General features: G+C 38.7%; 1 protein-coding gene across 4 annotated transcripts in view; it reads left to right on the top strand.

The window, feature by feature from the left end:
- Nucleotides 1-27,036, top strand: part of DNAJC6 (DnaJ heat shock protein family (Hsp40) member C6) — a 177,564-nt gene that overhangs the window by 41,114 nt on the left and 109,414 nt on the right. The window contains exon 1 of one of the 4 annotated variants that reach the window (XM_070786397.1): nucleotides 21,173-21,383. The exons of 2 other annotated variants lie outside the window; for them this stretch is intronic. In XM_070786397.1, coding sequence (XP_070642498.1) covers nucleotides 21,188-21,383 — 196 coding nt within the window. In that variant the 5' untranslated portion in view covers nucleotides 21,173-21,187. Of the gene's footprint in view, nucleotides 1-21,172; nucleotides 21,384-21,783; nucleotides 21,808-27,036 lie in introns of those variants that run through there. One more of the 4 variants, XM_070786400.1, reaches the window with a different exon arrangement.

Genomic DNA, 27,036 nt, shown 5'->3' with positions numbered 1-27,036 from the left:
AGTAGAAATATTAATTTCTACTTTTTTAATAATAGTATTAGAAATACTTTTAAGTATTTCTTAAAAGTATTTCTAAGTAGTAATTTCTAAGTAGTATTAGAAATACTACTTAGTATTTCTAATACTACTACTAAGTATTAGTACTACTACTACTAAGTATTAGAAATACTTAGTATTTCTAATGCTAATTAGTATTTCTAATACTAATTAGTATTTCTAATACTACTACTAAGTATTAGTACTACTACTACTATTAGAAATACTTAGTATTTCTAATACTACTTAGTATTTCTAATAGTACTACTCTAATACTCTAATACTACTTAGTATTTCTAATACTAAAGTTTCTAAGTAGTATTAGAAATACTACTCTTCTAATAATAGTATTAGAAATACTAATTTTCTAATAATAGTATTAGAAATACTAGTAAGAAAATATACAAAAGTAGAAATCTCTTTTGAAAGGTAAATATATAGTAAAGGTATTGGATCAATCACTTATAAAGCAAGTATGAACATTAAAAGACAAAGTAGTAAGATTAACTAAAATTACAATAATTAGGGGACTCAGCAAGAAAATGTACCATATATAAAAATATATGTACCCTACATAGAAGGACCAAAATATATAAAGCAAACATTAACAGGCTTAAAGGGAGAAATTGAAAACAGCATAATATTGGTAGGGGAGTTTAAACCCACTTACAGTAATGGATAGATCATTCTGACAGAAAATCAATAAAGAAACATCAGCCTTAAATGACACATTAGACTAGATTGACTTAATAGATATGTATAGAACATCAGAATACACATTCTTCTCAAGTGCACCTAGAATGTTCTCCAGGATAGATCACAGTTTCACCCCAAGAACAAATGTCAATACATTCAAGAAAACTGAAATAATTTCAAACATTTTTTCCTTCCAAAGTGGTATGAAACTAAAAATGAAATACAAGAAGAAAACTGGAAAACCCACAAAAGTATGCAGATTAAAAGAGAAAAAATATCTAGGCATAGTGACAAATGACAACAGAAATATGACATACTAAATTATACAGGATACAGCAAGAGCAGTTCTGAGAGAGAAGTTCACAGCAATAAAGGCTTACCTCAAGAAACAAGAAAAATCTCAAATAAACAATTTGTACACCTCAAGGAACTAGAAGAACAAATGAAGCCCAAAGTTACTAATAGTAGAAGGAGGGATCAGAGTGGAAATAAAAATCAAAGCAGAAATAAAATGGAGCCTAGAAAGAAGGTAGAAAAGATCAATGAAAGTAAGAGCTGGTTCTTTGAAAAGATAAACAAAATAGACAAGGCTTTATTTAGACTAACCAAGAAAAAAAAAAAAGAGAGTGCTCAGATAAATAAAATCGGAATGAAAGAGTGTAAGTTACAGCTGATACCACAGAAATATAAAGGATCATAAGAGTACTGTGAACAATTACACGCCAACAAATTGGATAAAAGGAAATGGACAAATTCCTAGAAACTTGTAGTCTACCCAAACTGAAATAAGGAAATAGAAAACCTGAATAGACCAATTACTAGTAAGGAGTAAGGAATTTGAATCAGTAATCAAAAACTTCCCAAAAAGCAGAAATCTGTCACCAGACAGCTTCACCAGTAATTCTTTGAAATATTCAAAGAATTTAACAACTATCCTTCTCAAACTCTGAAAAAAAAATTGAAGAGAAGGGAATGCTTCAAAACACATTTTATGAGGCCAGCATTATCCTGATATCAAAACTGGACAAGGACACCACAAAAGAAAATTACAGGTCAATATTCTTGATGAACATAGATGTAAATCTTCAAAAGAATATCAGTAAACCAATTTCAACAATACATTGGAAGTGTCATATACTGTGCTCAGATGGAACTTATTCCAGGAGTGCAGGGATGGTTCAACATTTGCAAATCAACATGATACACTACATTAACAAAATGAAGGATAAAAATCAAATGATTATCTCAGTAGAAGAAGAAAAAAGCATTTGATAAAATTCAACCATTAATGATAAAAATTCTCAATAAAGTAGGCATAGAGGAAATGTTCCTCAACATAATAAAAGCCATATATAAGAAACAGACAGCTAACATCATATCATAGTCAAGGGTTTTTTCTAAAATCAGGAACAAGGCAAATATGCCCACTCTCATCACTTTTATTCAACATAGTTTTGGAAGACCTAGTTACAGCAGTTAGGCAAGAAAAAGAAATAGAAGGCATGCAAATCAGAAAAGAAGTAAAACTGTCACTATTTGTAGATTACATGATATTATACATTAAAGACTCCACCAAAGAGCCATTAGAACTTATCAATGAATCAGTAAAGTTGCAGGATACAAATTTAATATGTAGAAATATGTGATATTTCTATATGCCAATAATATACTATCAGAAAGAAAAATTAAGCATTTACATTTACAATTGCATTGACAGGAATAAAATAGTTGGATATAAATCTAACCACAGAGGTGGAACACTTGTACATTGGTGAAAGGAATAGAAGAAGACACAAATAAATGGGAAGATATTTTGTCTTCATGGATTGGAAGAATTAATGTTGTTAAAATGTCCATACTACCCAAAACAATCCACAGGTTGAAAGAAATCCATATCAAAATTCCATGGCATATTTCACAAAACTGTATAGAACCATAAAAGATCCCAAATATTCAAAGCAATATTGAGAAAAAAGAACAAACCTGGAGGTATCATGCGCTCTGATTTCAAACTATATTACAAAGCTATAGTAATCAAAACAGTATAGGTTTGACACAAAAATGGACTCACCGATCAATGGAACCAAGTTGAGAGCCCAGGACTAAAGCCATATGTATACTGACAATTATTTTACAAAAGAGCCAAGAATATAAAATGGAGAAAGGGAAGTCTCTTCAATAAATGGTGTGAAAACTGGACAGCCACATGCAAAAGACTAAAACTGTATCACACAAAAAATAACTCAAAATGGATTGACTCAAATGTAAGACCTGAAATCATAAAAGTGATGGAAGAAAACATAGGTAGTAACCTCACTGACATTAGTCTTAGTGATGTTTCTGTGGATCTGCCTCTAAAGGCAAGGGAACCAAGGGCAAAAATAAACAAATGAGAGTACATCAAAGTATGAAAAGCTCCTGCACAGCAAAAGCAACCATCATCAAAGTGAGACGGCAACCTACTCAATGAGTGAATATATTTTCAATCATATACCTGATTTGTACTTAATATCTAATATAAAGAACTCATACACCTCCACAACAAAATACCAAACAACCTGATTGAAAAATTAGTGGAGGCTCTGTATAGACATTTTTCCAAAGAAGACATAGAGCTGGCCAATAAGCACAATAAGTATGTTCAACATTAGTAAATATTAATAAAGTTCTAGTAAAACCACAAGGGTATATCACCTTACACCGGTTAGAATGGCTATTATCAAAAAGACAATAACAAATATTGGAGAAGATGTAGAGAAAAGGGAACTTGTATAGTGTTTGTGGGATTTTGAATTGGTGCAGCCGCTATGTAAAACATTATGGAGAGACCTTGAAAAATCAAGAATAGAATTATCATATGATCCAGCGAATCTACTTTGGGGTATTTCTTCAAAGAATAGGAAAATACTAATTCAATAAGATTCTTCTATCCCTATGTACATAGCAGCATTATTTACTATAGCCAAAATATGAAAATAACCTAAGTTTTCATTCATGGATAAATGGATAAGGAAAATATGGTGTGTGTACACACACACACACACACACACACACACTCACACACACACAAACACAGGAATACTACTCAGTTATAAAAACAATAAAATCTTTGCCATTTGTGACAGTAAGGATGTACTTATGGGTATTTTGCTAAGTGAAATCAGTCAGAAAGAAAAAGACAAATATGATTTCACTCATGTGGAACAAAAAGCAAAAAGATGTACAAATAAAACAAAGCAAAAACAAAGATAAATACAGAGAACTGATGTGTGGGTGAAAGGGGTGCAGAGAGTTAACTGTATGGTGATGGATGGGAACTAGATTTTGGGGAGTTATTCCTATGTAGTGTGTATAGATATCAAATTATAGTGTTGTACAACTGAAACATATCATTTTTTAAAAAGCTTAACTCCAACATGAGAAATTTATAACTAATGACAACATTGGGAAAAGGCCAAATTGGCAATATATAAAAGTAAGAACATTACATGAATAGGAAACTTAGAGTGTTCTCAGGAGATAAACTGGTAAACTTTGGCATCAGAATTCTTCATATTGATTTGTGAGTATGATAATGCCCTAAAAATAATTGAATTTTTAAGCTTTTAAATATATGGAAAAGTACACACAATTTCTAAGTATACAGTTGATGAATTTTTATAAAGTTAACACATTCTTGAAACTAGTATCCAAATCAAGTATGCTAGCCTCCCCCACCCCCATGATTTGACAGCTCTGTTCTGTGGACCTCCAGTGTACCCAAAAGATACTTCCATCAGAGTATCGATCCACTCTTTTGTTCTTAGACTGTAAGCTCCTCCTGTCAATGACTATGACTGATTTGTCCAAAAAGGTTGCTTTTTGTCCTTTAAATGAATGTTATGCTTTTCGTTGTAGAAACTCTGGAAAATAAAAATTTATCAATTAGGTTTGCTACATAGTAAACCAACCCCAGACTTAGTGGCTTAAGACAGTATACATTTATTCAGCTCACAATTATTTTGGTTAGTGAGTGGGCTCAGCTGGGCAGTTCTGATCTGGGCCAAAAAATCTGCTGTTGTCGGTGAAGTTTGCTCACATATCTAGAGTGACTGAACCAGGTTCTCCCTGTGGTCTCCCATCCTGTGGCAGGATAACCTAGGGAAGGAAAAGGAAGCCAAGAGAGCAAGCAGAATTCCACAAGGTCTGGGCCTGCGCTTGGAGCTGGTACAGTGTCACTTTCCCTCCGTCTTAGTCCAGCCATAGATTGGGTGGCTTAAATAACAGACATGCATTTCTCACAGTTTGGGAGACTGAGAATTTTAAGAACAAGGTGCCTGCTGATTCCATTCCTGGTGAGGGCCCTCTTCCTGGCTTGCAGGTGGCTACCATCTTGCTGCATCTTCACACGACACAGAGAGAATGTCTTTGTCTTATAAGGACACTAGTCCCCGGGGCCTCACCCTCCTAATTTCAGGTATCTAATTATCTTGCAAATCCCCCATCTCCTGTAACATTAGGGTTTAGGGCTACAAATATGGATTGTGGGGAGGGACACAAACATTCAGTCCATAACACTCTGTTGTTCAAAGCAAGTTACAAGACCAGCCCAGAATCTAGGAATGTGGAAGTAAACGATTTCTTGATGAGAGCAAATGTGAAGTAATATTACAAAGTAATGTGGATGGCAAGGGGTGGGAGGTGGGGGAGGTGAATGACTGGAGCCATTTTTATAAACAGTCTTCCAGAACATGCAAAGCTTTAAATCATCCCTAATATCACCATCAAGAGATAACCATTGTTAAATATGTTAATTTCCTCCATCATTTTGTCTATGCACATATAGAGGTAGACTTTTTCTTTTTTTTTTAAGAATGTGATTCGCATTTTAGAATCAGGTTCGTATTTGTTCATTTCTCTTAACATTATATTGTAGGTATTTTCTCAGACATTAAGTATTCGTTGACAATGTCATTTACTCTGTGATGTAGAGGAAACCAACATAAATTGCTATGTTCCAGGCACAATATTGAACATTTTCACACAGTTATCTTCACTGTAAAACAAGTTTCTTGTTAATTTGCAGGATTGACATTCTACTACCAAACAAAGAATCCATTTGTTGCTGCAAAAAAAATAGCAATAGGTTTTGTATGAAAAGATCCAGAGAAAATTATAATGGTTAAGATACATCAACAAATGCCTCTTTTTGTCTTGAGATCCTGACCTGTCAGCTCTAGCTGTTAAGGAAATAGCTGTCTCCCTGTTGTCAATAATGGGAGGGTTGGGCCATTGGCAGTAGATGAGGCTGTGTGCTTTCTGTTTCTCCCTGTTGCTTAAAGAAATGGTTTTGCTGGACTAGCTCTCATGTTAAAGCTCCACTGAAGGCTGTTAAACAGCTGTTTCAGTGAACAGTTTTATTTGCAATGATTTTGATTTTGATTTTGTGAATAGAGTAATAGCTTGCTAGAGAAGAAGGCGTGACGGAGGAAACTCAGTGATTTGTGACAGTAAGAATCTTATGAACCAGTTGATATAGAGAATGGTGGATTTGGGGCTATTCCTCCCATTTGAGCTCCTCTGTCCCCTTGGTAGGCTCTCTGTCCTAGTGGTGAATCACAAAATATAACCCTTATATGTAGAGACCACCTGTCCAAACCTTCCATTTTATAGGTGAAGCCACATCACTCTTAATTTATTTGATTGATCTGGCTGTATTTGAAAAATGGGATTGTGTTCTTATTGTACAGTCAGCATAATGTGATAAGGAGAATAAAATTGGGAGGCCAAAGTTCAAGGTTTGTGTCTGGTTTTGCACTGTCTAGCTGTTGACTACGAACAAATTACAGTTGACCCTTCAACAACGTGGGTGTGAACTGGGCAGGTCCACTTATACAGAGATTTTAATAAATAAATACATGCTGCAGTACTACAGGATTCGTGGTTGGTTGAACCCACAGGCAGTGCAGGAACTGCCTATGTGGAGGGCTCAATATAAAGTTATATGTGGCTTCTCGACTGTGTTGGGGATTGTTGTTCTAGGGTCAACTGTACTTGATTTCTTTGCGTTTCAATGACAGAAGCCTTAGTCTTTTTAGAGTTGTTGTAAAGATTGAGACGTTTTTTCATCTGCACTGTCTAATATAGTCACCACTACTATAAGTAGCCTTTGAGTACTTAAAATGTGCCTAGTCCAAAATGACATGTGCTGTAAGTGTAAATCACACACTGGATTTTGAAGATTTCATGTGAAAAGTATAAAATAGCTCATTGATTACTTTTTTTTCCCATTGACTGCATGTTGAAATGGCAGTATTTTGTATTCATTGAATTAAACAAAATACATTATTAAAGTTAATTTACTTGTTTCTTATTAGTTTTTTAGAATGTGTCTACTAGAAAATTTAAAATTACATATATTTGTGGCTTGCATTATGTTTTTGTTGGGCAGTGCTACACTACATGGCAGTTCTTTGCAGAACATAGCATACATATAGAAAAAATGTTAGTTATAGCCAGAAAATGTAGAAGGTTTAATTGAATGGATGATTCTAATAGCAGGGAGCTTATTATTTTTACTAGGTTTCCAAGCAAGCTTTTGTTTAGACGTATTAACATTTCCTCTGTAAGTGTAGTAGGGGAGTAGACGAGAATTGTTAGAATCCAATTACGTAAGCAAATAATTTCAGTGCATTGAGTTAAGGTGATACAGGGTTGTGCTAGGTACTGCAGTATGTAGGATTCCTTTGGTTACAAATGACAGGAACCAGTTTGAATTAACTGAACTTAAAAAAGGGGAATCTTGTCACCATGGAAAGGGGAGAAGCGCATCTGAGTTTCCTGAATTCCTAGGATATAAATGCTATTTTCTCTTGCTCTCTCTCCTCCTCTCCCATACGTACTTCTCTCTCCTTGGCAGCGTTTTTCTCTTAGATCATGTATCTCCCCTTGTCAGAAAGCAGGTCTTCTACAGCTCTCCTTGCTCTAGGGATGGACTTACTCTGTGTCTGGTTTTAAATGGAAACATCCTCTGAAAAGGCCATGGTTGGCCTAGTTTGGTTTCAGGTACCCACCCCTGGGCCATGGCAGCTCTAATATCAACCACAGAGAGGATATCTCAGGAAAAGGAAGTGCTGCTCTTGTCTGATAAGAGAATAAATATACACCATACCTACCCTAACTAATTTAGTAGGTACAGCCACTCTGTGCGGGGTAATACCCCAATTAACTAAAAAGAAGTTACATATTTTGTCCAAGTACAAACATCCAGCTGGAAGCACAGATCTATCTCTAAAGCCCAGGTTCTGAAAACAGAGTTAAGTTTTCCCAAATTATACAATTTGCTGTTTTTTTACCCTGTTCCAGATTGCTTCCCCTTGAAACTTATGATGGGAATAAGTGTAAGGAAACTGGTCTCATGGTAACACCCACTCAGTAAATCTTTCTTGAATTGAAAACCAACATATTTATGCTTTTTGATCTTTCAGCCAAAACTTTAAAGGTGATAGAAAAACTTTACCGTAATTATCTTTGCAGTAATAAGCTTAAAATGTACTTACCACCACTTGGGCATTTTGTTTTTGTAATTTGTGATCATCTACCTTCTTTTAAAAACTTCTCTATCTCATTTGTCATCAACATATGGTTCCTTTTTTTTTATACCACATGGGCATAGTGATTTCAGAGGCAAAGATGAAAGAGTTGTTTTCTATGATTCATAAACAGTATCTGTCCCAAAGGAAATATTCTTTAGAAATAATGATCTATAAGTCTTTCAGAAAAAGATTATCCAGAGTATATTAATCTCTTCCTTAGGTCAAAAAGTAAATACTGTCAAACAAAAATGACTTCAAAAGGCTACAAGTCTAAGTGTGTTTTTCTTAATCCAGTAGATATGGTTTCATTTACATAGGAAAAGAGAAATAAGTGACAGTGTTAACGGCTGAATTCATATTAGTGCAGTGATGGAATACTAAGATCTCTGCCCTGGACTGGTCAGGAAACCGGTTTCTTATATGCAGCTGTGTGGCCTTAGGCAGCAATAAATGTAATGGCTAATCTTTGTTGGGTGCTAAACAGTATTTAGAACCCTCTTCCCTTAAGTCTTTCATGGACTCTTCCTAGTGCCAGTAGTCATTCAGTATTTACCAGGGGTCTGCGTTGTGTCAGGCACAGAGTTAGGTACCAAGCATGATCCTGCCATCATGGAGCTTACAATCTGATATGAGAAATCGTACATGTAACAGGAAATTTCAATGTAATGTGTTGCAAGTGTTATGTTAGAAGACATATGATGTTCTGTGGGACTACATGGGATTATATCTAACTTGGTTTTAAGAACTTTGATGGTTTTCTGGGGGAAGTGCTTTCTATGTAGGGGGTCTGAAGGACCAGCAAGGTTGTTCAGGCAGGGTTTTTTTCTTTTTGGCTGTTTTTGAGAAGCTATTTCTTTTATTTTGCTCTTTAAACATTATATTTCCAGTGAGACAAGTAATATAGGAATATGCTCATGTGATGTATCTCCACATTTGAATGCAATCCTTCATTGATGGTTTACCATGCACATGTGTGAATTTTAAATGATGTTGTCATTTGGGAGCTGCAACGGCACCCCACTCCAGTACTCTTGCCTGGAAAATCCCATGGATGGAGGAGCCTGGTGGGCTTCGAAGAGTCGGACGTGGGGTCCATGGGGTCGAGAAGAGTTGGACACGACTGAGTGACTTCACTTTGACTTTTCACTTTCAAGCATTGGAGGAGGAAATGGCAACCCGCTCCAGTGTTCTTGCCTGGAGAATCCCAGGGACGGGGGAGCCTGGTGGGCTGCCGTCTATGGGGTCGCACAGAGTCGGACATGACTGAAGCAACTTAGCAGCAGCAGCAGCAGTCAGTCAATGGCACCCCACTCCAGTACTCTTGCCTGGAAAATCCCATGGATGGAGGAGCCTGGTAGGCTGCAGTCCATGGGGTCGCTAAGAGTCGGACATGACTGAGAGACTTCACTTTCACTTTTTACTTTCATGCATTAGAGAAGGAAATGGCAACCCACTCCAGTGTTCTGGCCTGGAGAATCCCAGGGACGGGGAAGCCTGGTGGGCTGCTGTCTATGGGGTCGCACAGAGTTGGACACGACTGAAGCGACTTAGCAGCAGCAGCAGCAGCAGTCAGTCACATATGTGCTTAGTCACTCAGTTGTGTCTGACTCTTTGCGACCCCATGGACTGTAGCCTGCCAGGCTCCTCTGTCCATGGGGATTCATTGCCATGCCCTTATCCAGGGGGTTTTCCAACCCAGGGATTGATCCCAGGTCTCCTGCATTGCAGGCGGATGCTTTACTGTCTGAGGCACCAGGGAAGCCCTAGTCAATACAGATTTTTAAATGTAAATGATTTTAAATTAAATTTGAAACTTAGCTCCTTAGTCATAATTGCCATATTTCACATGCTCCAAGCCACATGTAGCTGGTGACTCAGGCAGGTTTTCTTAAAGAAGCTCAGTGTTTGGACTTAGAGGATGGGGAAAGCGGAAATGGTGATGCTTCTCTCCAGAGGAAAGTAGCTGGTATTGGAATGTGGAGGTTCCATTGTGCTGAATACCTTAGACTGAGGGCAGTGGGAAATCCTTGGATGGTTTTTAAGCATCTGAGTCACATAATTGGATCTGCATTTTAGAAAGCTCTAACATGAATCAGTTCACTCCTGTTTCTCAGTTTTCTTATCTCTAAATTGAAATGGATAGTCTCCTCTTTACAGCTCCTTCCAGGTTTAATATTACAAAAATTTCAGCTGTTATGAAAAAATTTAATTCCATGCTGACTTTTAGAACTCTTGGGTAGTGAGATTACAACTAGTGCTTAAAGGGGTGATTTTGTGGGAATAGGGGTGGGTGAGAGGGCAGGCAGAAAGCTGAATGAATAATACATCATTTCCACTGAGAAATAAGGAAACGGGAAGGTTATGCAGATTCCTCTGTCAGTCTCCTGAGAGGGAGCTAGTGGACTTTAGCCTCTCAGCAGACAGATGGAATGGCACCTTGCCCTACTTCTACTACAGATGAAATCTGATAGTTGTTCTCCAAAAATCAAAGTGCTACATACTGAGATATTTACTGATAAAATGATATTTGCTGATGAAATCTGGAATTTGCTTAAATTAGGGGTTTATACATATAAAACATGGTTGGCTGTAACTTAGTTATTGTAAATGCTGAATGATGGGTATCAAAGGTCCATTATATAATTTAATTTTGTATATGTTTGAAAAATTTCATAACAGGAAATTAAAGATACAATAACAATATAAAAGTGCTCCAATTTATTACTCAAGTTCTTTATTTACTTTTAGCACAAATGGAGAAACAGTCAGACTCTCATTTTGGCCATATTGAAATAAATAGACTTAGAACTGCTGTGTCATAAATACTGACACTTTGCTTTAAGTTTTGTATCAACTTCGGTGGCTTAAAATATTCCAGACTGCATTGAGTTTGTGTAGGCAGATCAAAGAAAGAGAATTATACTCTAAGGACAGGGGTGACTCTTTTAGGGATTTTGTTGATGACATAGGCAAGGGCTCTGCTGCTCTGGGCTTGATCTACCCAGGAAGGCAGTCTCTGGATAGCAGGGTGAGGTGGAGAGGTTACTCGTTTTGAAGTCAGGCGTAATAGACTCCAAGCTCCAATACTTTGGCCACCTGATGTGAAGAGCTGACTCATTGAAAAAGACCCTGAAGGATTGAGGGCAGGAGGAGAAGGGGGTGACGGAGGATGAGATGGTTGGATGGCATCACCGACTCAATGGACATGACTTACAGCAAACTCCAGGTGATAGTGAAAGACAGGGCAGCCTGGAGTGCTGCAGTTCATGGGGTTGCAAAGAGCTGGACATGACTTAGCAACTGAACAGCAACAACAACATAATAGACTCAGCGAAATTATCACTTGAAGGACAATGACAAAAAAGAAAATAGATAACTATGTTCATTGAACTCTCACTATATGCTAGGCGCTGTATCAAGCTCTGTGTGCTTTTTATATCATAGAATTTTAATAGCTATCCTGTTAGTTCAATGCCACTGTTTTACAGACTAGGAATTGAGGCATAAAGAGGTTATATGATTTGTCCATGATCATAGAGATTTTATGTAATTCCCAGTAAATGTTATGATAAATAAAAATTGAAATCCAGTGGTTAGGTTGTAGTTGGTATCCAAGTGAGGATTAGGTTTGGATGAACATAACAGAAAAAAAAAATCAATGACTTTTAATAGTTTCTTTCTCACCTTGAAAAAGTCTAGAGAAAATCGCTTCAGGCTGCCATGGTTCTCTGGGGATCACAGTCCTTCTATCCTGTTGTTTCCCTGTGAAAGTCTCCCATCCTCAAGGTCACTTCATGGTCCAAGATACCTACTGGAACGCCATATTCCAACCAGAAGAAAGGGAAAAGGAATGGAAGAAGGGCATACCATCAATCTTCCTTTTTAAGGATAAATACCAGAAATTACACACATCATTTCTGCCTATATTATAATGACCTTTACTTAGTCCCATGTACATACCTAGTAGATTATAGAAACCTTGCATGTGGCAGGCCCAAGACATGAAAGAAGACTGAGAAATATATTCTTTATAAAACTGTAACCCTGTGCCCAGCTGAAGCTCAGGGGTTCTGTTAGCATAGAGGAGGATAATGAATATTGAGAACGACTCACAATCACTGCTTAGCTCTTACTCAGCTGCATTTCAGAGCTCTGGTCTCCTTGGGTATTAAATGGACATGGTAATTCTTATCAAAAGACCTTTCACATTTAAATGGGTAAATAAATGAAAAAAACCCAGGCACTTAATATAGAGCTTAGAAAATGCTAGTTCGTTTCCTCCAGGTAGATTTGGTCAAGTGGGCAGCAGTGGTTGGGTGCCCAGGAGATTCTGCCTGGAGATTCAGCACCCTGAGAGTGGGCTTTACCTGCATCTTCTGTGGTCACTGCCTTCCGCTTCACCACCACAGAGGATTTGCCACGTACTCTAGGGCCAACAACCTTTAGGCACAATGGGATTACAAAGAATAAGCCTCCATATTTCAATGATCTTGAGCATAAAATCATATATAAGGAGCTCAGAGCCAAATATGGGGATATCTAGGATTTAGGGAAACTTTTACTTCAGTGTAGCTTCCCTGGTGGCTCAGATGGTAAAGCATCTGCCTGCAATGCAGGAGACCTGGGTTCAATCCCTGGGTTGGGAAGATCCCCTGGAGAAGGAAATGGCAACCCACTCCAACATTCTTGCCTGGAAAATCCCATGGACGGAGGAGCCTGGTAGGCTACAGGGATCGCAAAGAGTCAGACACGACTGAGCAACTTCACTGGTTCACTGGTTTACTTCAGTGTAGATTTTCACCTGACTTTGGGGAACTCTTTACCACACAGAATTTTTCAGTCTGTTTTCCCCAAGACTGAGAGTAACTGATCACAGGGCCAGCTCGTGGTAGTCTGTCAAGGTCTGTCCAGGAAGCTGAAGTTTTCCAGCTTGTAAAGTGACAGATAAAAGGGGCTGGTGCTTCCATGAATTACTCTTGAAATGGTAATGAATGTGTAACATTATTATACCATGACCATGCCCTTGCAAAGTCAAGGGTAAGTTGAATGTTAGCAAGTGGAACTATATTTTCAGTGAGCTTACTAAAGGAGAACCTTTGGTGAATTTTCCTGTAAGTTAAAGATGGCCTCCCAAACAAGTTTTTGCATTTTCTTTCATTCAGTTAGCAAATACTTATTAAGCATGTACTGCTTGGTAGGCACTGTGCTAGACCTGGCAAAACACGGTGAATATTGCCTTTACCTACCAGGGTTGCTCAATTTTAAATTGACAAATAGTACTCTCAGGCTAACTTATAGTCAAATAATAGTGTTTGTTTCATCAATTCTAAAACTGTTTAAAAATACATAAACATGTATAAAACCTCGAAGCTCTCTAAATTGATAGTATATTGTGTGTCATACTTCACCAGTGATAAATGTATTTTAATGCTGCAACTTAAGCTGGATGATTTCATAGATTTGATAAGTAGGGCTTTTGTGTTTATTGTGTACTTTTATGTGCCTTATTTCATTTTATTTTTTTCCTGTGAGAAAGGGTGAGTGGTCCACTTCATAGAAAGGGAATATGGCTATGAGACTGAGGAAAACTTGTGGCAAGTCTAGGACTCAAACATAGGTTGTATTTTTTTTTCTCCCAAAGCTAGTGGTTTTCAACCATACGTGATGTCTCTTTAATCTGCAAACACATATACGTATACACATACACATGTGTGAACACAGTGAAAGTCAAGCTTCTTTTAAAGCATGGAGCTTGCTTTTAATGAAAACAAAGTGTTTTGTTTTTTTTTTTCCTTCTAGTGGTTTAAAACTAGGCCAAACAATAGCCACATATCAATTTTCAGGAACACAACATAAAAAGTCTTTCTAACTCAGATGGTTACAAAACAAGCTTGCTTGTTGTGAAGACACATTAATTAAAACCTTTCAGGTTTCATTGCGGAGAAGGCAATGGCACCCCACTCCAGTATTCTTGCCTGGAAAATCCCATGGATAGAGGAGCCTGGTAGGCTGCAGTCCATGGGGTCGCTGAGGGTCAGACACGACTGAGCAACTTCACTTTCACTTTTCACTTTCATGCATTGGAGAAGGAAATGGCAACCCACTCCAGTGTTCTTGCCTGGAGAATCCCAGGGACGGGGAAGCCTAGTGGGCTGCCGTCTATGGGGTCGCACAGAGTCGGACATGACTGAAGTGACTTAGCAGCAGGTTTCAATAAGGTACCCAATCCATTTTCACTGACCACACTTTGTAAGGCAGGTCAGAGCCAAGGAATGACCTAAATGTCTTCCAGCTTTCACTTTGACCTCTAAAATTACCTCTTCTGACTGGTTGTTGTTGTTCAGCCGCCCAGTCATGTCCGACTCTTTGTGAACCCATGGACTGCAGCATGTCAGGCCTCTCTGTCCCTCACCATCTCCCAAATTTTGCCCAAGTTCATGTCCATTGCATCAGTGATGCCATCCAGACATCTCATCCTCTGATGCCCTCTTCCCCTGCCCTCAATCTTTCCCAGCATCAGGGACTTTTCCAATGAGTCAGCTGTGACTAGAACAGGGGCCAAAGCATGATTCTTCTTGATGAATTTTAATCTCAATCAGTAGCTAGCTGTGTGAGTTTTGGCAAGTTATTTACCATTGCCAGGCTTGCCTGAAAATAAGGATAACACCTTTGCAGGGATGTTGGGAAGGTGAGAGTTAAGGTGGGTTAGATAAATGGCAAATGGTAAGTAATCAGTGGAGCTTCCTGGTGGCTCAATGGTAATAAATCTGCCTGCCAGTGCAGGAGATGGAAGAGACAAAGGAAATGCAGGTTAGATTCCTGGGTTGGGAAGACCCCCTGGAGGAGAAGATGGCAACCCACTCAGGATTCTTGCCTAGAAAATCCCTTGGACTGAGGAGCCTGGTGGGCTGCAGTACATAAGAGTCAGTCACAACTGAGTGACTGAGCACAGCATAGCAGCACAAGTAATCAATGGCAGTTATTTTTATTAGGACTAGACTAGAGCTTCAAGGAGGAACAGGCCTTAGGATATTGAGTTATCTTTAAAAATATGCCCTTCCTGGAAAAATTGTCGTATTTTCTAGGAGCTCCAGCATTCCACCAAGCACCAAGAACAGACCACCTCATTCCTGAAGAATTTCACGGGGATAACTGAGATTTTCTTCTCAGCATACTTTTTTCCCCAGCATACTTCCTCTTTTCTCTTGAGTATTGCTCTAAGTGTAGCTCCTGACAGCTGACACTATTTATGGATGCATTCTATGGTAAAACCTTAATTAAATGGGACTTGGCAACTGGAACATTTCAGTGGCCATGGTTTTTCCCTCTGGGCTTCATTTGGAGGAGAAAGAAGAAATGACAACCCAAGTGTTGAGAAAAATAGGAACATTTAAGAACTAGAGAGAATCTTGTAATTCAGCACCTTCATTTTACTGCTGAGAGAAGGAGAAGCAACCAAGGCCTCTCTTCTGACTCATAATTTGTTGTTGTTGTTCAGTCCCTAAGTCGTGTCTGATTCTGTGACCCCATGGATGCAGCATGCCAGGTTCCTCTGTCCTCCACTATCTCCCGGAGTTTTCTCAAATTCACGTCCATTGAGTTGGTGATGCTATCGATTCATTACTCAGTCAGATAGTTACAGAGTTGGAAGAGAATTCCCAGTCTGTTGGTTTTTATTCTGGACTGTGGCTTGAAGATGTGACCTTAGCATCCCTCTTAATGTTAATCTTCCAGGTGTGCTGCTACATGACAGGTCTCAAATATGTCTGCCCGCAGGGGTGTCAGTGGGGAAGAGTTGGGCAGGCTGGGGATCATACACGGGGAAGTGGTGGTCAACAGCCACACTCCAACTGGAGCCTGTGTATCTTTTGTAAAGGCATCTAAGCTGAATTTTTTTTTTAAACGACAGGACAAACAAAATATCTGGGGCTAAATGTGGCCTCCTGGTCCCCAGTTTGAATGCCTTGCAGTGTTTGTATCTGTAGGCCATATTCACTAGGAAGATAATCGAGTCATGTAGCTGAGGCATGCTGCCAAAGAAAGTTTTAGTGCTGTTCATTGATTTATGTTAGTTGAATACTGAAGAAGTTTATTTCAGAAACCAAATCATAATACATCTTTAACAGAAGGCAGAAGCTCTGCCCTCGATACAGTTCGGTTAGCTAGAATTCTTTGTTGTTTGATTATCCAGGTGAATTCAGATGTTACAGTGTGTAGGACAGTCACAGCTGGGAATTCACCAGTCTCAATACTGGAGGTTTTGTGTTATAAGCCCAAAACAATATTTCAAAAAGATAACATCTTACCATGTGGTAAAAACTGATATTTTCCAACCTACTTCATTTTTATGAAAATAATAGTCATAAATTGCTGTTTATTTTATAGTCCACTAGTAGGCCACGATATGTAGTTTAAAAAATCACTAGGCTAGGTGATAATAATACATTTTTATTTATTCACTAGTTTTAAAATTCAGCAGGTACTTAATATCTAATGAGTATGAAATTCTCTTTGGTGTCATGAGGGTACAGACATGAGCAAAATATGGATGTTTGTGTTTAAGGAGTCCAAAATCTAACAGGATAGACATGCATTAAATTATCTAAAAACTCAAGGCAGAATAATCACTTCACATTATACATAATGCTTTTATATTATCATAAATCATAATGACAATCAATCTCTTAAGTATGCAAGACCTATTTTAACTTAATTTTACAGATAGGAAATTATGTTTTTGAAAAAAGTGACTTATAAATATAAAAATACATTGATGATACTGATAATGGTATTTGCTAAGCTCTTACTATATGTTATGTACTAATTTATTTCTCACTACAATTTTATTATGATGACACTATTATTCTGTTTTCACTATTCACTATTCACTATTTATGGATGAGAAAAGTGAGGCAGAAAGAGTAAGTAACTTGCGCAAGCTTGTAGAGCTAACAGTCCATGGAACTAGGATTCAGTCCTGGGAAATATGGTGCTAGAATCTCAGTCATAAGCAATGTTGTCTAGTTCCTGGAAACAGATTTTCTAGTTCTTGGTATAGATCATAATCCCAGATAGGTTGTATCACACAAAAGTTGTGTGACATCTGCTGTGTTAAGAGAGCATTTGGGGGATGATGGAGAATAGAGTCTGCTTCTCAAACATTCCTCAGTATGGATCATCTTCATCAAGTTAATAAAACTGACTGAAGTCAGCAACAGAAAAGGTGAAGAGAACTCTCTCCCAAAGGGCATCTAATCCTTTGGCTCTGCCCCGTATGGGGTGTGATATTCTTTTTTTCTTTTTTAAATGTATTTTGTATTGAAGTATAGTTGATTTACAGTGTTATGCCAGTCTCTGCTGTACAGCAAAGTGACTCAATTATTTATATATGAGCATTCTTTTTTATATTCTTTTCCATTATGACTTATCACATGGTATTGAATCTAGTTCCCTGTGGTATACTTTAGGACCTTGTAGTTTATCCCTTCTAAATGTCCCAGTATGCAGTTGCCAGCCCCAGCTCCCAGCCATCCCTCTCCCTCCCCATGCCTGTCTGTTCTCTACTTCTGTGATCTGTCTGGTAGATAGGTGCATTTGTGCCATATTTTAGATTGTACATGCAAGTGATGTCATATAGTATTTGTTTTTCCTTTCTGACTCAGTATAATAATCTTTAAATGCACCTATGTTGCTGCAAATGGCATTGTTTTGTTATTTTCTTATGGCTGAGTAATACTCCATTGTATGTATGTACTACATCTTTATCCAGTCATCTGTTGATGGACATTTAGGTTGTTTCCATGTTTTGGCTATTGCGAATAGTGTGATATTCTTGAGATAAAATAAATTATGAAACAATCATCTTGGAAAAACAGAGTTTGATTGTAAATGTTCACCTTGGATTTTACCAGTACCACCTTTCTTCCTTAAGCCCAAGCCTGCATTCAAAATCACATAGACAAGTTTCCATGAGTATAGTCCTGGAGAAAATAATACTTAGCCTTTACTGAGCTCCTATCATGAGAGGAAGTTAGACGATTAGCACTAAGGATAGAGTTGTGCCCAAGCCATATCACTAAGAGTAATAATAGAGAACATTTGTTAAGAACTTTCTCTATATGTGTTAGGTACTAATTTAATTCTTAATTCAACTGTATAACGATGGTAGTTTTATTATGCTTTATTTTATAGAATACAAAAGTGGTATCTTTATGCAAACTTTATGTGAACTCTGTGAATTTGATCTTTAGGATAGTAAAGAAAATTTTAGTGATGAAATTTGTGTATATTCTAATTTAAGCCCTAAACTAACTTTTAAGCTGTTGTAAATTAATCTAGTTACTGTATTTTCCTGCCTTTTATGTTCTTTATATTCTGAATTTTGTAGGGTTATTTATTAATAACTATTCTGATTGGTTGTAATTATGTTAAATTAAGTGTAAATATAAAAATAAAATGCCCCCTGTATTCCATTCATGTTTTTCTTTAAATTTACAAAGTGATTAAATAGATGTCACAAAATACAAGGCATGTGTTTATAATTTATTCCAGCAGTATATCTGCGACTTTGAAAAGTTGAGTGAAAATAACTGAGTGCTTTTTTTGGAAAATAATAATTCTCACTTTTCAAAATGGTATTTTCTAAATTCTCTTAATCCAGGGTATAAATCCAGAATTTGTCAAGGCATATGACAGATATTAAGTATTTTCCTCTCCCTGTGGGTCAGTAATAAATTAAAAGACGAGGAAGGGTGCAGAAAAAGATGATCTAAAATGTTAATGGAAAAGATTTACTTCCTAGACTTTAGGGAGTACTAGTCAAGTATCTAAAATAATGTCAAACTGACAGATTGGGAAAATTGAAAGTATAAAACTTGTGTTTAAATTTTATTACAGTTTTAACTGTCACCACTCAAATTGTTTGATCCTGTAAATGAGCATTAACTGTGATTTGTGATTTGGGTAAGAACACATGTTCATTAGATAATGCAGTTAGGAAAGCAACTGGCCGATAATCCACCTTTTCCCAGAGGGACTGGAAGGGTCTAGAAGACAGCAAACACTCTTGGCTTTTACTGATTTATCCCCTTCCTACAGGAATTTGCATTTGAGTAATCCTTGAAGAGGAAAATTTGTTTCAATCCAATTAATTTATTTTATGTAGACGTGTAGAGCTAGAGCTCCCAGGAAACTTCTTGGATCCCAAATAATTTAGACTGAAGTCTCTTAGATGCTACAGTTTGACTTTGTGTTGTTAAAGATATCAAAATAATAACAGCAAGAGAAAGTCATGAAAAGTGAGATGGCAAATTTAGGTTTGTGTATGGGGTTAAGCAAGTTTTACACGCATGAACTTTTTTCTTGTTGTTTTGGTGATGAAAGTCCATCAGATGACTTGAAGACACTTCAGTAATCCCAAATCTTAATAGGGAAAAATAATTTTAAGCCAAGATTTTCACCTGGTCTTCACCTAAACTGATGAGAATGAAGGGGATACTTCTGCAATCTTATTCCAGGTGAAAGTGAGCATTTGGTAATTGCATTTTGAGACTTAACAGAGTTAAGCCTTGGTTTCATAAGGCTTGAAATATATAATGTTGAGGCCCTGTTTAAGAATAAGAAAACAAAATCACGGATATAAAATTAGGTGCATTAGTCCTGAAAGGGGCTTCTCCAAAAAATGAGTCCTGACTCTTAGGTTTCATTAGCTTCTTAATTCTCCTCTGATTAATTAGTGACTACCCTTTGTGTTCCGCACTATGAGAGAAAAAAGGGGGAGGAGCTAGAGACTAGGAAGAAAATCCTTGTCTAGCTTTCTTCCCACCCATCCCCTCACGATAGCTGAGTGGTGCAGACTCCTTAGCTCTAGGTCCCAAGGTAAATGATGTCAGAACTGAAACTGCACCTGATTGAACCTTGTCCCCTCTCCGCCTCACCCCGCCAATATTTTCGTTCAACAAAGAGTTACTAAACAGTCACATCTCCTCCCTAGGTGGAATAGGCTGTATCTGCCTCCTAGCGTTAGAATAGCCAGGTCTTTGCTGTCTCCCTTAGGGATTTTACCCATTCCGGGAAATGTGCAAAATACTGCTGTTTCTTTCTATCCTGGCATAACATGCGTTCTTTTTCTGTTCAGTTGAGTTAAGTCAGTCCTCCCGGAGGGCAACTGTTGGGATGGCTTTGACTCGCCGAATCTTCCAGCAAATATAGGTTAAGTTATACAAAATGGGCGTGTCTGGATCTTACCAAGAGAACCTCTCCTCCCCAAAGCTTACCAGGCTGAGACACCCAGCCCCTTTCTTCTTCACCTCACGTGCGCGAAAACACCCTTCTCTCTAGTCGTAGTAGTCCCCTCCCCCTCCCACCCCGCCCCATTTTCCGCCTTCAACAGCCCCCTCCCCGAGAATCTCTCCTCCCTTACTCTCTCTTTCCTTCCCTCCCCGCAGGCCAGCCACGCTTGGAGTTGCCCTGCCGCGCGGCGCGGGGCGACGCGGCGACACCTATAGGACTGCTTCCGGGCACTCCCCAGACAGAGGGTGGCTGGCCCGGGTCGGGAGCTCGGCAGGGCCGGCGGCTCCACCGCGGCTGCACCAGGGACGCGCGCACCCGCCTGCCCGCCCGCGTCCCTCCTCCCCTGCGCCCTCGCGCCCGGCGCCCAGAGCCGCGCTCTGCCCAGGGCGGTGGCTTCGCCGGGCCCCGCAAAGCTCCTCTCCGCCGGCCGCTCCCCCTTTCCTTCCTATTTGCGTCATGTGGGACACTTGATTTTTTTTTTTCCCCCTTTAAAAAAAAAATTCCTCCTTTAGCCCTTTCCACCTTCCACCCCCACCCCTTCGTCTTCTCAGGTTGATTCCCCCCCCGCCCCCCCTTCTCTGAGCTTGCTCATGAGCCTTCTCGGAAGCTACCGGAAAAAGACCAGCAACGATGGTTATGAATCCTTGCAGCTGGTGGACAGTAACGGGGACCTAAGTGCGGGGAGCGGCGGGGGCGGCGGCAAACAGAGAGTGAACGCCGGGGCGGCAGCGGCGCGGAGTCCCGCCCGGCAGCCTCAGGACCGCGCCAGCACCATGGACAGCTCAGGTAGCGCCGCGGGAGGGCAGCGCCCCGCTGAACTCTGCAGGGTCCTCCAGTTGCGGCCCGGTTCACTAGCTCTCAACCCAGTCCGGGCTTGGGAGAGGACAGGATGAAGGCGAAGGCACCTAATACCACTAGGGTGTCGCGTCTCTAATTTCTCTAGTCCAGGGAGCTAGGAAACGTTAGATCAGTCCGGAGGCCCGGTGACCGTAGCGAGCGCCTCTTAATCTCTCTAGGCTGCTGGATACACCAGCTGGGGGGCGGGGAGAGAAGGGGAAAGGGGAGGGTAAGGGTGGACAGGATTGGGGAGGAGTGGCGCGAGGAGCGGTTGGGAAGAAGGCGGGGAGTGGCAGCGGCTTTCACTCTCCAGCTGGATGAGGGGGAGAGGTGAAGGGCCGAGTGTGCTGATTGCTTTTGCAGCCTGCCGAAGGTATTTATTCCAATTATTATTCTTGCAGTGCTGATCTTATTTACAATTCTGTAAAGCTCTGCCTCTTCTGCACTCTGCTGTGTGCCAAGGTTAATGCTGTTACCTTTCTTGAGCAAATTTTACCTGGGATCTAGAGCCGTTTTGCACAATGAAAATGTTTTCATCTGTTGTTGGCTTTGATCTTGTTTATCTTTATACTTTTGCATTGAGTGTATTAATATTTCATGAACCTCTACATGTAAAGAAAATGGAAATGTCTCTAAACTTTGCATCTGGGCTTGCAGCCGTCTTTTAGAAAGCGTTTTAGCAAGTTGGATTTTCTCTTGGAGATGCTCTTTTAGCGATTTCCATAGTAGAACAGTTATTTAATATATCCACATTTGACCTGGAATGTCATTATAGTGGTTTGCTTACCTTTTCAAGGAGCCAAAATAGGACGACTGTGTACATAAAGATAATGTATAATTGAGGTGCTCTTTGGTTTGTTCTATATTGGTAACTTTAATACTGGACAACTGAGAACTCTGGGAGGAAAGATTTGTGTTGAGTTGTTTGGGAGATAATGAAACCAAGCTGAATTTAATTCCAGCACTTTGAAAAAAAAAAAAAAGCTTCTTTTCTTTTAATTGTGTAATGACTCTTCTTGGGCTACCATTTTCTATTTTCTTCATCCTAATAGCGTGATGAAATATTGTCCACAGGTGTTCAAGTGTCCAGGCTGAGAACTGATTTTATCCATATAAGTTCTTATTGACGTTAAATAAGGTATTGATGGGATGTTGTTTCATGACAGTTTTAAACTAAAGCTAAAATTATCCCTAAGGGACTGATGGTTTCAAGGGCTTTGGTATGATGTTTTACATGATTATTTGATTTATGTTTTTCCAAATCTGTGTTATATCAAGGTACAAACTATCTTTTGACAGGATGTAGTGTCTTTTAAATCTTAAAAAAAGATCCATACTCTAAATGATGCTACTATAATTCTTTTGGAACATAATGTACATATAACAGATAAATGCAATGAAAATGAACATTTCCAAATGTGTTCAGAGGAGCCTCACTTCAAGGAAATGAAATATGAAATTCCAAGTAATTTAATTTTTATAGAGATTTTCATTTTAAAATTGGAATTTGTTTTTGAAAGTATATTACCTTCTAGAATAAATTCTACATGTATTTTCTGAGCCTGGTTGTATATGTGCTAGGCACTGTGCTAAGTAAGCACTGTAGGGAAAAGGAAAGTGAAAGTGAAGTTGCTCAGTCGTGTTCGACTCTTTGCGACCCCATGGACTGTAGCCTACCAGGCTCCTCTGTCCATGGGATTTTCCAGGCAATAGTACTGGAATGGATCTCCATTTCCTTCTCCAGGGGATCCCACATTGTACGAACCCAGGTCTCCCACATTGTAGACAGATGCTTTTCCGCCTGGGCCACCAGGGAAGCACTGTATGGAATGCAGTAGTAAATGAGACACCTCTGATCTCTAGGGCGCCATCCTACAATAGGGGCAGTAACTTGGACACAGTTACTAAATTCTGCTAAATTCTGGATTTTTGAGGATTTTTCCCCCCTATCATTATGAAATCAGATTTTTTAATAGCTTTAGAAAAAAATAATGAATTGTTTTGATAAATTATTGTAATGAAAAACCATTTTTATTAAGAATACTGTAATTTCTAAAGTGCTATTGCTAGGAGTTGATTGTTCAACTTGATCAAACTAGCACTATATGAAGAGGTTGCTAGATCTCCACCCACCCACTTTAGGCTAGGAGAATATTGTGGCTTTGTTTTAGCATTCATTTCAGGAGAGTGCTGTTTGGTGAGGGATTGGTCTCTGAGAATGGGCTTTCCTGTAGTGGGTAGGAAGTTTCATTTACCAGGGAAACTATACCTGTTTATCTAATTATAGTTCTAGCATCTAAGATTTTCGAAGAGTGGCCTTGTGCAGTATAAATATGTCCATTTGTTTAAGGTATTTAATTAAACTTATGGATCACTTCTAAACTAGCAATAGTTTGCCCATTTATTCAACTGATTGTACTGACGTGCTGAATAGGATAGGTGGTTCATGGGGCTTTTGCTTTAATGAAAATGTTTAAGAATGAAAAAAAAATATGTCAAGATCCCTTAGAGAATGTAAAGCTTAGTCTTAATAATGCCTTACACTTTTATAGCTATTTATAATAGAATACTTGTACACTTATTTTATTTCCCCAGAATTCTGTTAGATAGGGTAAGCAGCATGTGTCCATGTCTAGAGATTTGGGATCAAACCTCTGCACTATTGTTACTAGATGGAAAATATAGAAATGCTTTAAACTTGTTCTCCATTTACAAAAGGAGAATCCTCATAGAGTTCTGACCATAGAGCTTAAGTCTGAGACTTGAAACAATGTAAGAATACTTTTGCAGTTTTTCTTCTTTTTACTATCTGTGCCCTTCCGATTTATGAGATGAAGAAATACTCCTACAGATGGCAGGAGACTTGCTCAAGGTAAAATAGCAAGTTAGTGACAGCTAGATTCACGTCTTCTGACTCTAAGGTCTAAGTGTTTCCCCATTGAACCAAGCTGTCTTTCTATGTAGGCATACTATCATTGTTGAAATGGAAGCAACCTTGTCTACTTTGATTTTCCCCTCTGTTCTTAGATGAAAGACTGATAGATGTTCAGAGAAGTGTAATGACTTTCTAAGTTAACAGACTCCAGGTAGATTCCAGAGCAGTCTCCTTGCTGGGTTTGTTCTGCAGAGCTCTCTGTCTGTCCTGGCTCACTTTCTCTTCATTTAAATTATTCTCTAGAAGATTGTCATTCAAAGGTCATCCTCTCATATCCCAAATGGCATTGCAGCTATCCCAACTCATTATCTCAGAAACTCCATATTTCTCTTATGTGTATTTTACCTTCCATGGAAAGTAGAATCCACAAAAATGTTCCAACATTAGGCTTTACTTAAAAAATTCATAATGATAAGTCATAAAACAGACCAATTAAAATCCAGATTTTAATGGGATTTAAAAGTATAAGGATAATGAGAACTGCTACAATGATTTAATGAAGTATAAGGATGATGAAGAATGCTAAAATGTTTTCTTGCTTTATATGAATCTGACTTGAAAATAGAAGTTACTTTCAACAAATACTGTTTTAGGTAGTGTTTAAACCCAGGATTCCGGAGAAGGCAATGGCACCCCACTCCAGCCTGAAAAATCCCATGGACGGAGGAGCCTGGTAGGCTGTAGTCCATGGGGTTGCTAAGAGTCGGACACGACTGAGCTACTTCACTTTCACTTTTCACTTTCATGCATTGGAGAAGGAAATGGCAACCCACTCCAGTGTTCTTGCCTGGAGAACCCCAGGGACGAGGGAGCCTGGTGGGCTGCCATCTATGGGATCACACAGAGTCGGACACGGCTGAAGCGACTTAGCAGCAGCAGCAGCAAACACAGGATTCACAATTTGAATCTGGCTTTAACTTTATGAAATATTTACTTGGATAACTTCGTAATTCATTACTGAAATATCATCAACATATAGGTACTGATAGTACTTACTTAGGAATACCTGCCCATTTAAGGGTTTTGAAGGTTGAAGGCACAATTGATTCATCCAACTTATTTAGTTGTGGCTAAAGTTTGAGTGACTCTGGATAACCATTTAACGATGCATCTGTGTCAAATTTCAAATGCTTAGAGACTGCTATGTTTCATAGACTTAGAAGGGGAAGCCATGTAGCCTATGATGTAGGCTTTCTGTGAGGAAGCGTTCACTGCCTCCTGAGGCAGTACCTTTGGACTGTTCTCCTTGGTACAGCGTCCTTTCTCTTATCTGGGCAAAACTCAGCCTTTCTCTTATCTGGGCAAAACTCAGCCTATCTGCCTTCTACATTTCAAAATAAATCCAACCTCCTTCCAAAGATTTTTTTTCCATCAGTTTTTATTATAAAAGTTTTCCATGCCCTTGACTAAAAAAGAATAAAAGATTTCATTAAGGAACAAAATGAAAAATGTAGAAATGTACCATCTCCCCCTCTCGGATAGGCCCTTGCTCCGGAGATAATCCCTATTGAAAGTTTATGTAAATAAATATATATTGTGTGTATATATGTATGCATATTGGAGAAGGAGATGGCAACCTACTTCGTTATTCTTATTTGAGAAATCCCATGGACAGGGAAGCCTGGTGGGTACAGTCCAGGGGGTCACAAGAATCAGACATGACTTAGCAACTAAATCACCACCACCATGTGTGCCTATATAAGATTAAAATTATAATAATAATTTGTAATACAAATTCAAAGTTGTAACCATATACTTTATATACAATTGTTTAATAACTCTTAATGATAAAATAGCTACAATTTAGCGATTATAATCCAGGCATTGTGCTAAGCATTGTGCATATGCCATCTTGTTTAATGCTCATATGAATTCTTTAAGGTGGATGATGGTTATTTTCCTCTTATAGTTGGTTAAACTGAGGCACAGAGAGCTTAAGCAAGTTACCTGAGGTTACACAAGCTCTCCTCATAGTATATTGTGTAAAATTCCATAGAGGAATGCCTATAAGACTGGAAATGAAGAATTTATTAGTAAATGTTTCTATCTGCTTCTTTTCCTGAGGTAAGAAGGAATAAAAGTATCTGAGAGAGCTGAAATGAGTGTATTTTTTTTTCACGTTGAACCTCGTGAAACAAGACAAATGTCTCCTTTTGTATTAAATATAAGGAATTTTTAAATGCTGGAAACAAAGGAGATAGAACAAAAGGAGTATTGGAGAAGGGTTATTAAATCCTGATATAACACTGAAAAAGAGTGTAATTGGTGGAGCTTCATAAATTTATGGAACAATATCTTGTCAATTGAAGCCCCAATACTTTGGCCACCTGATGCAAAGAGCCAACTCATTGGAAAAGACTCTGATGCTGGGAAAGATTGAGGGCAGGAGGAGAAGGGAGCAACAGAGGACGAGATGGTTGGATGGCATCACCAACTTGATGGACATGAGTTTGAGCAAATACGGGAGATGGTGAAGGACAGGGAAGCCTGGCATGCTGCAGTCCATGGGGTCAAAAAGAATTGGCCACGACTGAGTGACTGAACAGCAAAATCTTGTCAATGGATATGAGTCTTTACTGCTCTGGGAATTAGGTCCAGAGTGTTCTCAACTGGACATCAGAAGCCCATTGTAGTACATCAGAAAGCCATCCCAGTAGAACTTTGTTT

The sequence above is a fragment of the Bos indicus genome, chromosome 3 (assembly GCF_029378745.1).
Source record: "Bos indicus isolate NIAB-ARS_2022 breed Sahiwal x Tharparkar chromosome 3, NIAB-ARS_B.indTharparkar_mat_pri_1.0, whole genome shotgun sequence".
NCBI classification, from domain to species: Eukaryota; Metazoa; Chordata; class Mammalia; order Artiodactyla; family Bovidae; genus Bos; species Bos indicus.
This window is presented reverse-complemented; position numbering and strand designations above follow the sequence as displayed.